This window comes from Salmo salar, chromosome 10 (genome assembly GCF_965601325.2).
Source record: "Salmo salar chromosome 10, fSalSal1, whole genome shotgun sequence".
Taxonomy (NCBI): Eukaryota; Metazoa; Chordata; class Actinopteri; order Salmoniformes; family Salmonidae; genus Salmo; species Salmo salar.
In genome coordinates this window covers 87,745,634-87,760,635 of record NC_138300.1, presented here as the reverse complement: position 1 = coordinate 87,760,635, position 15,002 = coordinate 87,745,634, and the positions used below count along the sequence as shown (strand labels likewise).

Below are 15,002 nucleotides of genomic sequence, written 5' to 3'. Positions count from 1 at the left end.
TCTTTTATAACGTATTGGAACGAGGGTACCCAACATGAACTCGCGCGCCAGGTGTCTAATGGGACATCATCGTTCCATGGCTCTTGTTCGGTCAGATCTCCCTCCAGAAGACTCAAAACACTTTGTAAAGGCTGGTGACATCTAGTGGAAGCAATAGGAAGTGCCAAAATATTCCTCAGCCCCTGTGTTTTTCAATGGGATAGGTTTAAAGTCAATACAACACATCAGGTATCCACTTCCTGTCAGAAAATGTCTCAGGGTTTTGCCTGCCAAATGAGTTCTGTTATACTCACAGACACCATTCAAACAGTTTTAGAAACTTTAGAGTGTTTTCTATCCATATATAATAAGTATATGCATATTCTAGTTACTGGGTAGGATTAGTAACCAGATTAAATCGGGTACATTTTTTTTATCCAGACGTGCAAATGCTGCCCCCTAGCCCTAACAGGTTAATGCTCTTGAGGCTGAATGGAAGCAAGTCCCTGCAGCAATGTTCCAACACCTAGTAGAAAGCCTTCCCAGAAGAGTGTAATCTGTTATGGCAGCAAAGGAGGGACCAACTCCATATTAATGCTCATGATGTTCGACGAGCAGGTGTCCACATACTTTTGGTCATGTAGTGTATATCCTATATGTTTTTATGTTTGTTGCCTGTGTGTTTGCGTGGGACATGGTTTGCTGGAGAAGATGAGATTGTGAGTTTTCTCGTGTGAGCACCATTAGTTGAGAGTCAGCAGTTTCGCTGATGAAGACAGAGGTAGAGGAAATGGACCCTCATAAATACCCTGCTACTGTACTGTAGTCTGTCTGTGTGCTGCTGCTTCCTCACCGACTACACCGCCGAGGAGTGAGAAGAGCAGTTGATGATCTATAGGGCCATTAGGCCTCTAACCCCTAACTCTCTCACTTTACTTGCATCTCTGTCATTACTACCATTATGCCTTGTTCTCTGGGCCTGGGGCCCACCATTGGAGATAGGGAGAAAGAGGGAGAGAGGATGACCTGTGTGATAGAGAGGGGGAGTGGTGTCATGCATTACTGATAGTGAGGGGAGCAGGAGCAGCTAATATGCTAGATAAGAGAGGAGTAGAGCACCCGACACCACTCTCTGTGATGGATACCTTTGGTCTGGTCTTTCTGGGGAATTATCCTGTTAGCTATTCCTATTGGACAGCAGAGAGGAGGAAGGGGCATTCATTTTGCTTATTGTGTGATAGGTGATGTTAGAATGACACAAATGATGTTATGTTTGAGAGCGGCTCCTTATGTTCATCTGTTGAAATGACACTGATCCAGTCTGGGATGAAACACTTTCAAGGTACCGGTGTGTGATCTTATATCTTAAGGGCGGAGTGCAATGAGCATAATGAGTAGCTCTCCATGTAAACTTTTACTCTGAGTCAGGTTGGGAAAAATGAACTTCTTATTTCAGCATTGAAGTGGACGACACATTTAAGATGTTAAATCGCGTGGTCGACGGGTGGATTTTATTCCTCAGGCACATTGACCACATTTACATGCCCACCAATATCCCGTTGTTATTCGGGATACTCAAGTATTCCGTTTTTGAGTCGACGCATATAAACATCATATCCTGTTTAAAATAACCCGAAAAAGCTTGGATCCCGGTTATGAGAAACCTGGATAACGTGATTGGGACGTGCTGATCTTAGATGGGATACTGTGGCATGTAAACATCTTATCCCATTTACTGTTGTTTTTGCGATCTGCACAAGCTCAGTTTTGCATATCATGGGTGTTGTGTGATAATGTTTTCATCTGATTGTCAAACAAATACCTTAAATAGTAGGCTATACCTGCACAGTTGGACCATAACAATTCCATCATGTATTTTGCTGATACACAGTAGCCTACTGGCTTAGGCTACTTTCATCGCTCATTTAGATACGTTTCTGCTTATAATTTAGGCCATATTATAATTTTTTTGGTAGGCCATTTGTTTGTCAACTATAGTTTGATACATGCAGCTTCTCTTCTGTCATAAATTGTTGCCCCAGAAGACTAAATAAAGTAATGCTCACCAGAATAACACTTTACATTGATAGAATGAATGAATTAGTAAAGTGAAGTGAAGTGGTCTGTTTAGTTTAGGGACCTGCGAGAAAATGCAATAATTCCAAAATAGTAGAAAGATTGTTTTAAGCAAATGAAAGCTGAGAAAACGATGGAACGCGGTTCTAGTAAGACTTCAGTTCGTCTTGGGTACATATTTTATGTGATTGAAATACTCTGCTTGCATAACAGTGTCAAAGATAACAAGTTACACACGCATTCACATTTTTTCAAGAGACACTGAATGAAAGAAATCATATTTCTCCACCCCTGTTCCCGAGTCAAAATGTATATTTGTTGTATAATTTTATTGCAAAAATGTAATATTATATGAGGCTATATGTGAGAGGTTATAGGCCTACAGTCGGTGTCCATATTTCAGTTACTATTCCATTTAACCCATGTGAACTTAAATTAGGAATATTCTGTTTATTCATGGTTACAGGGATACTCGTGAGCGAGATATCAAAAGTTTATGTAAACAGTTTATCCAGAATAAGACCTTAAGCGGGATATAAGCTACTCTCCGTAATACTGTATGCATGTAAAAGTGGTCCCTGACTAAGAAGAGTCTTGGGCTCACACTCTGACTCTGAGTATTAAAATCAGCTTGTTTGTGTCAGATGTTGGGATTTGTTTGTTTCGCCTGTGCTCTGCTAAGCCGGAGAGATCCCCCCGGTGAAGGGATGCCAGGCCGGGCCCATACTGCACCGTTAGGAGCTGTTGAATACATGAATAAGTGATACAGGCCTGTAGAGGGTCTTGAGGGGGGAGGGGTTAGGGAGCAGTATGTTAGCGTCTCAGTGGCTGCACCTCTTCTGGATGGCCAATGAAGCTCCACCCTCAGCATAGCCACTTTTACACAGAGAGAGGGAGGGGGTGAGAGAGAGAGAGAGAGAGAGAGAGAGAGCGAGATACTGACTAATGAGAAGCCAGGAATGGCAGAGGAAGCCAGGAGGAGCACCACAGCACTGAGGGCTTACGTACAGTCTGTCTCCAGGAACTCCAGGGGTCTCATTTCTACATGTTGGGTATGCACAAAATATGCCACAGAACATGCTTGTGCCAGTTGTCACCTAAAAATTGGCATTTTTAAAACTAAACATGACGTGAGAATATGCTTGTTCTCCCACAAACTTTAGACCATGCGTAAGCACAGTTTCTAGTGGTTGAAGAATTGCATTGCGTGAAGGCAAAGTAGCCTTGTAGCCTTGTAGCCTTGTGCAAATGGAGAATATACACTGCTCAAAAAAATAAAGGGAACACTTAAACAACACAATGTAACTCCAAGTCAATCACACTTCTGTGAAATCAAACTGTCCACTTAGGAAGCAACACTGATTGACAATAAATTTCACATGCTGTTGTGCAAATGGAATAGACAACAGGTGGAAATTATAGGCAATTAGCAAGACACCCCCAATAAAGGAGTGGTTCTGCACAGACCACTTCTCAATTCCTATGCTTCCTGGCTGATGTTTTGGTCACTTTTGAATGTTGGCGGTGCTTTCACTCTAGTGGTAGCATGAGACGGAGTCTACAACCCACACAAGTGGCTCAGGTAGTGCAGCTCATCCAGGATGGCACATCAATGCGAGCTGTGGCAAGAAGGTTTGCTGTGTCTGTCAGCGTAGTGTCCAGAGCATGGAGGCGCTACCAGGAGACAGGCCAGTACATCAGGAGACGTGGAGGAGGCCGTAGGAGAGCAACAACCCAGCAGCAGGACCGCTACCTCCGCCTTTGTGCAAGGAGGAGCAGGAGGAGCACTGCCAGAGCCCTGCAAAATGACCTCCAGCAGGCCACAAATGTGCATGTGTCTGCTCAAATGGTCAGAAACAGACTACATGAGGGTGGTATGAGGGCCCGACGTCCACAGGTGTGGGTTGTGCTTACAGCCCAACACCGTGCCGGACGTTTGGCATTTGCCAGAGAACACCAAGATTGGCAAATTCGCCACTGGCGCCCTGTGCTCTTCACAGATGAAAGCAGGTTCACACTGAGCACGTGACAGACGTGACAGAGTCTGGAGACACCGTGGAGAACGTTCTGCTGCCTGCAACATCCTCCAGCATGACCGGTTTGGCGGTGGGTCAGTCATGGTGTGGGGTGGCATTTCTTTGGGGGGCCGCACAGCCCTCCATGTGCTCGCCAGAGGTTGCCTGACTGCCATTAGGTACCGAGATGAGATCCTCAGACCCCTTGTGAGACCATATGCTGGTGCGGTTGGCCCTGGGTTCCTGCTAATGCAAGACAATGCTAGACCTCATGTGGCTGGAGTGTGTCAGCAGTTCCTGCAAGAGGAAGGCATTGATGCTATGGACTGGCCCGCCCGTTCCCCAGACCTGAATCCAATTGAGCACATCTGGGACATCATGTCTCGCTCCATCCACCAACGCCACGTTGCACCACAGACTGTCCAGGAGTTGGCGGATGCTTTAGTCCAGGTCTGGGAGGAGATCCCTCAGGAGACCATCCGCCACCTCATCAGGAGCATGCCCAGGCGTTGTAGGGAGGTCATACAGGCACGTGGAGGCCACACACACTACTGAGCCTCATTTTGACTTGTTTTAATGACATTACATCAAAGTTGGATCAGCCTGTAGTGTGGTTTTCCACTTTAATTTTGAGTGTGACTCCAAATCCAGACCTCCATGGGTTGATAAATTGGATTTCCATTGATTATTTTGGTGTGATTTTGTTGTCAGCACATTCAACTATGTAAAGAAAAAAGTATTTAATAAGATTATTTCTTTCATTCAGATCTAGGATGTGTTGTTTAAGTGTTCCCTTTATTTTTTTGAGCAGTATATGATGACGTATTCATAACCAAGAAGTATATATTTCTGAATATTTTTTCATTTCCATGATCATTGCATAATAAATTCCTCACCTTTTCTGACTGATGGTTTCGTGCAAAATAGTCAATAGACCTACAACAAGTTAGGATAGGCTACCGTTCGTCCCGTCTCTCATTTAACTGGACCCACTTCACAGTAGTAAATAGATAAGCTTCTGGTGTTTAAAGTATTTTGCTCAATACGATCCAAAGTTTAACAGTAGAACACCAGTTCACCTTTTCCATTGACGTTTGTAGGCTACGTCTGAATACTGTAATGTCACATTTCTAGAGTAGACAATGTTTCATTTATAAACGTAATACATATATCATAAACATTGTACCTTTTCTGGCCATGATGACTTCATGTTCCCCAAGTAGCCATACAACAAATGACCATGCATATCCCCAATTTAAATGATCCTATTAGATAGGCTATTATGATTTCAAGTTTTTGCTCTATGCATCGGAAAGGAAGCGTAGTTTATTACATAAGCTACAGTAACATTTTACAGGTGAACAGACAGTAGATATGTTGCATTGGAGTGTGTAGGCTACCACTGTAAGTAGGCCTATTGTAGTTGAAACATTTTTCAGAGAAGACAATGTTTCAGAATTTATGGGCAATGCAGCACATTTAGGTTTGGGAGAAAGTCAATGCAAAACATTATTGAATTCAAACGATCTGTTTACAGGTCCACCACAGTTTGCAATTGTTTTTGTGTTTCAGAAACGGTCCGATACAGCAAATGTCACTGAAAAAAAAAAACTTCTGCCAACACCTCCAAAGACATTTGATCAAGTTCTCCATTGATATTTCCTTTAGGTATACTGTCTTGGCCTAATTCCAATACTACCAAAGTATACAGCCAATAATGGCGTTATTGTCACCATAAAAGGTGAATGATGGGCGTTAATTCAGGCAGAGTTTTAGTTCATGCTCGTTCACACATGCACAGTTTGACGACAGGTCTGATTTATAATGGGAAATGTGTATGTACTGTATGGTAACTTCAACAGTGAAGAGGCGACCCCGGGATGCTGGCCTACTAGGCAGAGTTGCAAAGAAAAAGCCATATCTCAGACTGGCCAATAAAAATAAAAGATTATCAAATCAAATCAAATTTATTTATATAGCCCTTCTTACATCAGCTGATATCTCAAAGTGCTGTAGAGAAACCCAGCCTAAAACCCCAAACAGCAAGCAATGCAGGTGTAGAAGCACGGTGGCTAGGAAAAACTCCCTAGAATGGCCAAAACCTAGGAAGAAACCTAGAGAGGAATCAGGCTATGAGGGGTGGCCAGTCCTCTTCTGGGTGTGCTGGGTGGAGATTATAATAGAACATGGCCAAGATGTTCAAATGTTCATAAATGACCAGCATGGTCAAATAATAATAATCACAGTAGTTGTCGAGGGTGCAACAGGTCAGCACCTCAGGAGTAAATGTCAGTTGGCTTTTCATAGCCGATCATTGAGAGTATCTCTACTGCTCCTGCTGTCTCTAGAGAGTTGAAAACAGCAGGTCTGGGACAGGTAGCACATCCGGTGAACAGGTCAGGGTTCCATAGCCGCAGGCAGAACAGTTGAAACTGGAGCAGCAGCACGGCCAGGTGGACTGGGGACAGCAAGGAGTCATCATGCCAGGTAGTCCTGAGGCATGGTCCTAGGGCTCAGGTCCCCCGAGAGAGAGAGAAAGAAAGAAAGAAAGAAAGAAAGAAAGAAAGAAAGAAAGAAAGAAAGAAAGAAAGAAAGAAAGAAAGAAAGAAAGAAAGAATTAGAGAGAGCATACTTAAATTCACACAGGACACTGGAGAAATACTCCAGATATAACAGACTGACCCTAGCCCCCCGACACATAAACTACTGCAGCATAAATATTGGAGGCTGAGACAGGAGGGGTCAGGAGACACTTGGCCCCATCCGACGATACCTCCGGACAGGGCCAAACAGGCAGGATATAAGCCCACCCACTTTGCCAAAGCACAGCCCCCACACACCACTAGAGGGATATCTTCAACCACCAACTTACCATCCTGAGACAAGGCCAAGTATAGCCCACAAAGATTTCCGCCAGGGCACAACCCAAGGGGGGGCGCCAAAACAGACAGGAAGACCACATCAGTGACTCAACCCACTCAAGTGACGCACCCCTCCTAGGGACGGCATGGAAGAGCACCAGTAAGCCAGTGACTCGGGCCCTGTAATAGGGTTAGAGGTAGAGAATCCCAGTGGAGAGAGGGGAACCGGCTAGGCAGAGACAGCAAGGGCGGTTCATTGCTCCAGTAACTTTCCGTTCACCTTCACACTCCTGGGCCAGACTACACTCAATCATAGGACCCACTGAAGAGATGAGTCTTCAATAAAGACTTAAAGGTTGAGACCGAGTCTGCGTCTCTCACATGGGTAGGCAGACCATTCCATAAAATGGAGCTCTATAGGAGAAAGCCCTGCCTCCAGCTGTTTGCTTAGACATTCTAGGGAAAATTAGGAGGCCTGCATCTTGTGACCGTAGTGTACGTGTAGGTATGTACGGCAGGACCAAATCGGAAAGATAGGTAGGAGCAAGCCCATGTAATGCTTTGTAGGTTAGCAGATTAAGATGGGCAAAAGAACACAGACACTGGACAGAAATATGGCTTTTTCTTTCCAAATCTGCCTAGAAGGCCAGCATCCCGGAGTCGCCTCTTCACTGTTGACGTTGAGACTTGTGTTTTGCGGGTACTATTTAATAATAAAGCTGCCAGTTGAGGACTTGTGAGGCGTCTGTTTCTCAAACTAGACACTCTAATGTACTGGTCCTCTTGCTCAGTTGTACACCGGGGCCTCCCACTACTCTTTCTATTCTGGTTAGAGCCAGTTCACGCTGTTCTGTGAAGGGAGTAGTACACAGCGTTGTACGAGATCTTCAGTTTCTCTGCAGTATCTCGCATGGAATAGCCTTCATTTCTCAGAACAAGAATAGACTGATGAGTTTCAGAAGAAAGTTATTTGTTTCTGGCCATTTTGAGCCTGTAATCGAACCCACAAATGCTGATGCTCCAGATACTCAACTATTCTATTGCTTCTTTAATCAGAACAACAGTTTTCAGCTGTGCTAACATCATTGCAAAAGGGTTTTGTAATGATCAATTAGCATTTTAAAATCATAAATTTGGATTAGCTAACACAACGTGCCATTGGAACCCAGGAGTGATGGTTGCTGATAATGGGCCTCTGTACGCCTATGTAGATATTCCATTAAGAATAGTCATTTACTACAATATTCATTTACAACATTAACAAAGTCTACACTGTATTTCTGATCAATTTGATGTTATTTTAATGGACAAAAGATGTGCTTTTCTTTAAAAACAAGGACATTTCTAAGTGACCCGAAACTTTTGAATGGCAGTGTAGGTGTTCCTTTTGTCCTGGTGGGAAAGGGCAGTGTGTAGTGCAATAGAGATTGCATCGTCTGTGGATCTGTTCGGGCAGTATGCAAATTGAGGTGGGTCTTGGGTTTCTGGGATAATGGTGTTGATGTGAGCCATGACCAGCCTTTCAAAGCACTTCATGTCTACAGACATGAGTGCTACGGGTCGGTAGTCATTTAGGCAGGTTACCTTCGTGTTCTTGGGCACAGGCTCTATGGTGGTCTGCTTAAAACATGTTGGCATTACAGACTCGGACAGGGAGAGGTTGAAAATGTCAGTGAAGACACCTGCCAGTTGGTCAGCGCATGCTCTCAGTACACGTCCTGGTAATCCGTCTGGTCCTGCAGCCTTGTGAATGTTGACCTGTTTAAAGGTCTTACTCACATCGGCTGCAGAGAGTGTGATCACACAGAGGATAGAGAGAGTTTTGTTGTCATTGAGAACGGAATATATATATTTTTTAAATAACATTCTTAGAAGGTTCTTTCAACGTTACTTATGTTTTTTTGTGTTTTTTTATGGAAAGTTTTCTTAATGTTCTGAGAACATGAGGACACACCCGTAGGAAACGTTATGCTGAAGTACTGAAATTCCCACAGAAGAAACATATCTCAGAACGCTATCTTCTACCTGGGTATCCTGTACCATTCCCAGAACACTGTGGGAAGGTTGTAGGCAAAAAATCCATAGGACAACCATGCTATCATCAAGCTCTAAGAAACATATGGTTCTCAGAATGTTATGTGCTAGCTGGGAAGTGGGTTTGAACTGCTTCCTGTGGTTTGAAGCTTTGCAGGACCTCTTCATATCTGAGGGCAGGCCTAATGTGTGCTCTCATTGTGTCTGCTCCTCAGTAACATGGCAGAGCAGCACAGGTCACTAACACCAGATCCATCTGCTCAAGTCTGGAAAAGGAACTAGCTAGCACTCGTTTCTCCTGCTGGTTGGGAGATTAAAATGACGGCCGTTAACTTTTATCACTGTCCATCTATTCATACAATTATAGTCTCTGCTGCTGTAGTGTTGGGAAAGAGAGAGAGAACAGAGACAAATGGGTAGTACTCGATTGGTGCGACTCGCCGCTCTTTACATAGAGTTTACAGTTCTTTTAGAATGGTGAAATATTGTAGTTACTGTTTTATGTGCTGTGTGTGTGTGTGTGTGTGTGTGTGTGTGTGTGTGTGTGTGTGTGTGTGTGTGTGTGTGTGTGTGTGTGTGTGTGTGTGTGTGTGTGTGTGTGTGCCGAGTCCGCGGATAAGTACATAAACTACTCTTGTTCATACAATATAGACTACTTTTTGATTGAATTGCGCTTTTTCCGATACATTTATCTCTCAAGCGTGTAACAGACAATCAGGTATTCTATGCTTTCACTAGTCTAAATGAATGTCATTCTGTATAAACCTTTCCATACCAGGTGTATAACGGAACTCCTGTCCTGACCTTTGACCCTTGTGTGTCCTGTCTGCAGCTGGAGGTGTCTGTGACTGACCTGAGTGGGAAGCTGGTGGAGGGTCCTGTAGCCCTGCTGGTGGACGTCAACGACCAGAATGACAACAGGCCCATCTTCAAGGAGACCCGCTACGCTGGGGAGGTGCTGGAGGGCTCACCTACAGGTAGGTGGCAGTGCTCTCTCTGCTTCTCTATGGCAATGTTGACCAGGGTCGTATTAATCAGTGCAAAAATTTGCTAAACTTTTTGCAATGGAGAACGAAATGAAGCATTTATGATTGAACAAGTTCAGGGAATCAGTCCACGTTTTGGGTAATTTGCTTAATTTTAGTTCCTAGTGAAGATGACCACGGTTAAGGGAGCTGGTATGAAGATAGTGATGCAGTGTCATCATCAGCCTAGTGCCACTGTCAGCTGTGATCGTTCTTTGACCCAACTTCATATTGCTGCATTAATGGTGGTCTGATGTCTGAGACGAGCTCAAAGCAGCTGAGAGGACAAAAAAACGGGGAAGAAAAAGGCAGGAGTAATTATGGTGTCTTATCGATTATTTGTGTTCCGTACTTAAGAACAGAATTGACTGTATCTTCAATTTTGAAAGACATCCACCAAGACTGAACTTTGAAAAACATTCATCAAAAATCTCTGAAAAAAACATGTTTTCCCCCCATTAATGTGTCAGAATAATACACGTGTTTTGTACCTTGTCAGACAATGTGACCATAAAATGGTGAGCATCATCATTTGAGCTTTCATTTATTTTTTTCATTTTACGGGACTATTGTTGTTGTGTGTATGTTGTTTAATGACTCACACAGGAAGCAGACCATTTGGAGAGTGGATGACATCTCCTTTCTCCTCTCCTCTTCTGTGTGCTGCAGAAATAAATAAAAAGTCAGGGAAACAGAGCAGAGCCTTTGGAGGTCTGAACTTTTTCCTCTGTTCTCCAGCTGGCGCTGCTGCTCTGCTATCCCCGGCTCTGGTCCCTTGTCCTCATTCGCTCTTCAACCTCTCTGGGCTGGTTACTGTGACAACCTCAAACACTTTTGGCTTACACCAGTCACAGAAGACCTCACTCTCCTGTGCGTGTGTGTTAGTGGGTGTGTACGCGTGTGTCTGTAATAGTGTGTGAGAGAGATAGAGAAAGAATGACAGAGACAGTGAGTTTGCACAACACGAAAGGGTAATGAGACAGAGCAGAGATGATATCAGGACCTAACTCTGTAAAGAGCTGACTTGTGCTCATATCATTAGCACACAAACAAATATACTGTACGTAACACTCAGTAGCAGCTGTAGCAGCAGCAGATAAGGCTGAAAAGTCATCAGGCAAGAGACATTAATCACACAGTCAGTAGAGTAACACAGTGTTATTCCCCATGGTGACAATAGTCTTCAACTGCAGTGTTTGGCTGTATGGATCTTTACAGCTAGGCTAATGAAAGCATAATGATGTGCTAGCTATCACTGGGGCTATAAAACAGTAGGCACAGGGCTTTTGGTTGCACATAGAACTAATATTGTGAACCAAAGCAGGTTTTTCTAATAGCCAAAGGGCCAAATGATGGAATTACTTTAGAGTTCCCTGTAGCTCTTTGTAAAGTTATGGCTTAAACCCTCGCAGCGAATTGGGTGGGATTCAGGAATATGACAAATACCCAGCAGGCTAGGTTTTATTGGGTTATGGAGGTTTAGGCCAAAATACAGATGAATCATCTTAGTTTAAGTCTGAATTCGTTTACGGAGACAAGTTAACTCAAGGTTTCGCAAACTCAGCTGCATTCAGAACTCATTTTCTGCCTAGTTTGGATTCAATTTTTATCTACAAAGTACATTCAGGTCCTCCCGTGACTCGGTTTAATAAGATGGATGCTGATTTGTTTTATTTGCAATTATATGTTTCATAGACGCTCTGGTCTTGATTTAATTTCACTATGTCTTCATCTGACATCTCTTTGGAGCAGTTGCCATGGTAAATCAAATTGAAATGAGGGATAGGACTGATGATGTACAGAGGAGTCACTTCACTGCTGCACTGCTCATGGTTGGTGTGTGCTGGGGGGGGGGGTGGGGGGCAGGGGGATACATTTTATGTCCATCAAACACAGTGCCAGCAGAATGTAATGAGATACATTTTGTGGCATTTGCCCCTGCTCCTGAGAGGCGGCACCAGGCAAGGTGGCCACATAAAAAATACTACTGTTTTCCATAGAATACTATAGTACTTACTATAGACTTCTGTAGTAAACCATAGTATACTGTAGAATACTATACTACACACTGTAGTATCCCTCAATCATCTGTAGAACTTAGTATAGAATTTTGTAGTATACTGTTGAATACTATGGTAAATACTACAGTATTATCCACAAAACCCTACAGTCCACAAACACGATTTTGTTTAAACTTTAGTAAATACTACAGTATTTGTATATACCCTGCCAATTCCCCTTCCCCATAACCCAATTTGTGCCACCCGTAAGTGAGAAACGTACATGCCAAGTATAGACCATATATTGTGTTCCCTACAGGTTATAGAAAAGAGCAGAAGCTCTGAACTCTCCATTCAGAATCCAGTCCTAGCTACCTAACTTACCTATCTAACTACCTGCCTACAGGTAATGGAAAATAGTATTTCTTCAGTTAAAAAAACAGAAACACTTTAGCAAATATGACAGTAATGTCCCCAAAAACACTACAGTAAATACTACAGTATACTACGATTTGCTAAAATACTACAGTAAACTACAGTATACTTTACTGCAGTCTGCAAAAACACTAGAGTAATACTACAGTATACTGTAGTATTTTATAGTATACTACAGTAAATACTAAATACTAAAGTCCGCAAAAAAACACTACAGTGAATGCTACAGTAAAGTCTGCAAAAATACTACAGTGAATACTAAAGTATTCCTACTATATTATACACTACAGTTTTTTTCATGTGGGTGCACAGTTGCAGTGTAGCTGTCTATGTGGGAGGGGTGGACGGGGGTGGGTGGGAGATGAGGTTACAGGGATCAGTCCCATATTTATGCCCTCTGCCAATACCTTCCTAATCAGGAACTCAGCATTTGTCCCCTGACCCCTGCCTCATTAATCACAGAGGTGGACGGGTCTTGGACCCCCAGTCTGTCCTGGCCTGTCAGTAATATGGCGCCTGGACCACACACCACCAGGGTTAACCCTAACTATCCCATACTTTACATTCATGTAAAACACTGCCTACACATGAGTGCATGTGTGTGTTTTTCTTATGTGTGTGTGATTTGGATAACAATGTGTGAGCACCAATCATGTTTCTGTGCTTTGCCTTATTTTATTTACCTCACCCTTTAACCTGCATTTGTTCTGCAATATTCCACGCCATTTTGCTTCAAGAATAACTTAACTATACCATAGAAGCATCATTTCCCTAAACAAGCCCTCTAAACTACCATGGAAATTATGCAAATTGGATTTGTGTGTATTTTACTGTATGGATTTGAGAATTCAGTATGGTGGTCTGTGTAGCAGTGTGTGGTGGCAGTGTGATGTGTTTGTCTCTGTTGTGGGGGACTGCAGGCATCAGGGGAGGCTGCACGGGACAATGTCACACTGTTTCTGACATTTCTGTGCAAACTGAGCAACCCTGGGCCCATCTCTCCTGGCAAGCCTTTCTCCGCCTTCTGTTTACTTACCCACTCCTTTTCTGTTTCTTTTTTTAAAATTTTCTCTCTATCTTAAACCTCTCTCTCTGCAATACATGCCCCAAGGCTGTACTCTCTCAATTTCTTCTCCTTTACCCTAAGCACCCCCTCTTTTTTGACAGCCTTGGAATAGTTGGTCTGCCTTGCTACAACTCCTTGGCATAGCCCTATGCGTTTACATCTTCATCTTCTGTATGGAATCAAAGGCACATCTCTATTTGTCTATTTGCATTCAGAATTCAGTGTTAGGGGTGTTTTTCTATATCAAATCTTATCATATAAAATGTTATTAGTCACATGCGCCGAATACAACAAGTGTAGACCTTACAGTGAAATGTTTACTTACGAGCCCCTAACCAACAATGCAGTTTAATTTAAAAAATGCGGATAAGAATAGGAAATTAAAGTTACTAAAGAGCAGCAGTAAAATAACAATAGCAAGACTATATATGGGGGGTACCGGTACAGAGCCAATGTGCGGGGGCACCGGTTAGTTGAGGTAATATGTACATGTAGGTACAGTTACAGTGGCTTTCGAAAGTATTCACCCCACTTGGCATTTTTACTATTTTGTTGCCTTGAAACCTGGAAGTAAAATGGATGTTTGGGGGGTTTGTATCATTTGATTTACATAACATGCCCACCACTTTGAAGATGCAAAATATTTTTTATTGTGAAACAAACAAGAAATAAGACAAAAAAACTGAAAACTTGAGCATGCATAACTATTCACCCCCCCCAAAGTCAATACTTTGTAGAGCCACCTTTAGCAGCAATTACAGCTGCAAGTCTCTTGGGGTATGTCTCTATAAGCTTGGCACATCTAGTCTTTAGGATTTTTGCCAATTCTTTAAGGCAAAACTGTTCCAGCTCCTTCAAGTTGGATGGGTTCCGCTGGTGTACAGCAATCTTTAAGTCATACCACAGATTCTCAATTGGATTGAGGTCTGGGCTTTGACTAGGCCATTCCAAGACATTTAAATGTTTCCCCTTAAACCACTCAAGTGTTGCTTTAGCAGTATGCTTAGGGTCATTGCTGGAAGGTGAACCTCCGTCCCAGTCTCAAATCTCTGGAAGACTGAAAAAGATTTCCCTCAAGAATTTCCCTGTATTTAGCCCCATCCATCATTCCTTCAATTCTGACCAGTTTCCCAGTCCCTGCCGATGAAAAACATCCCCACAGCATGATGCTGCCACCACCATGCTTCACTGTGGGGATGGTGCTCTTGGGGTAATGAGAGGTGTTGGGTTTGAGCCAGACATAGTGTTTTCCTTGATGGGCAAAAAGTTCCATTTTAGTCTCATCTGACCAGAGTACCTTCTTCCATATGTTTGGGGAGTCTCCCACATGCCTTTTAGCAAACACCAATGTGTTTGCTTATTTTTTTTCTTTAAGCAATGGCTTTTTTTCTGGACACTTTACCGTAAATCCCAGCTGCGGAGTGTATGGCTTAAAGTGGTCCTATGGACAGATACTCCAATCTCCGCTGTGAAGCTTTGCAGCTCCTTCTGGGTTATCTTTGGTCTCTTTG

General features: G+C 43.1%; 1 protein-coding gene across 1 annotated transcript in view; it reads left to right on the top strand.

The window, feature by feature from the left end:
* Positions 1-15,002, top strand: part of cdh13 (cadherin 13, H-cadherin (heart)) — a 515,993-nt gene that overhangs the window by 259,165 nt on the left and 241,826 nt on the right. Inside the window, exon 6 of the mRNA XM_045688176.2 lies at positions 9,798-9,942. Coding sequence (XP_045544132.1) covers positions 9,798-9,942 — 145 coding nt within the window. The remainder of the gene's footprint in view (positions 1-9,797; positions 9,943-15,002) is intronic.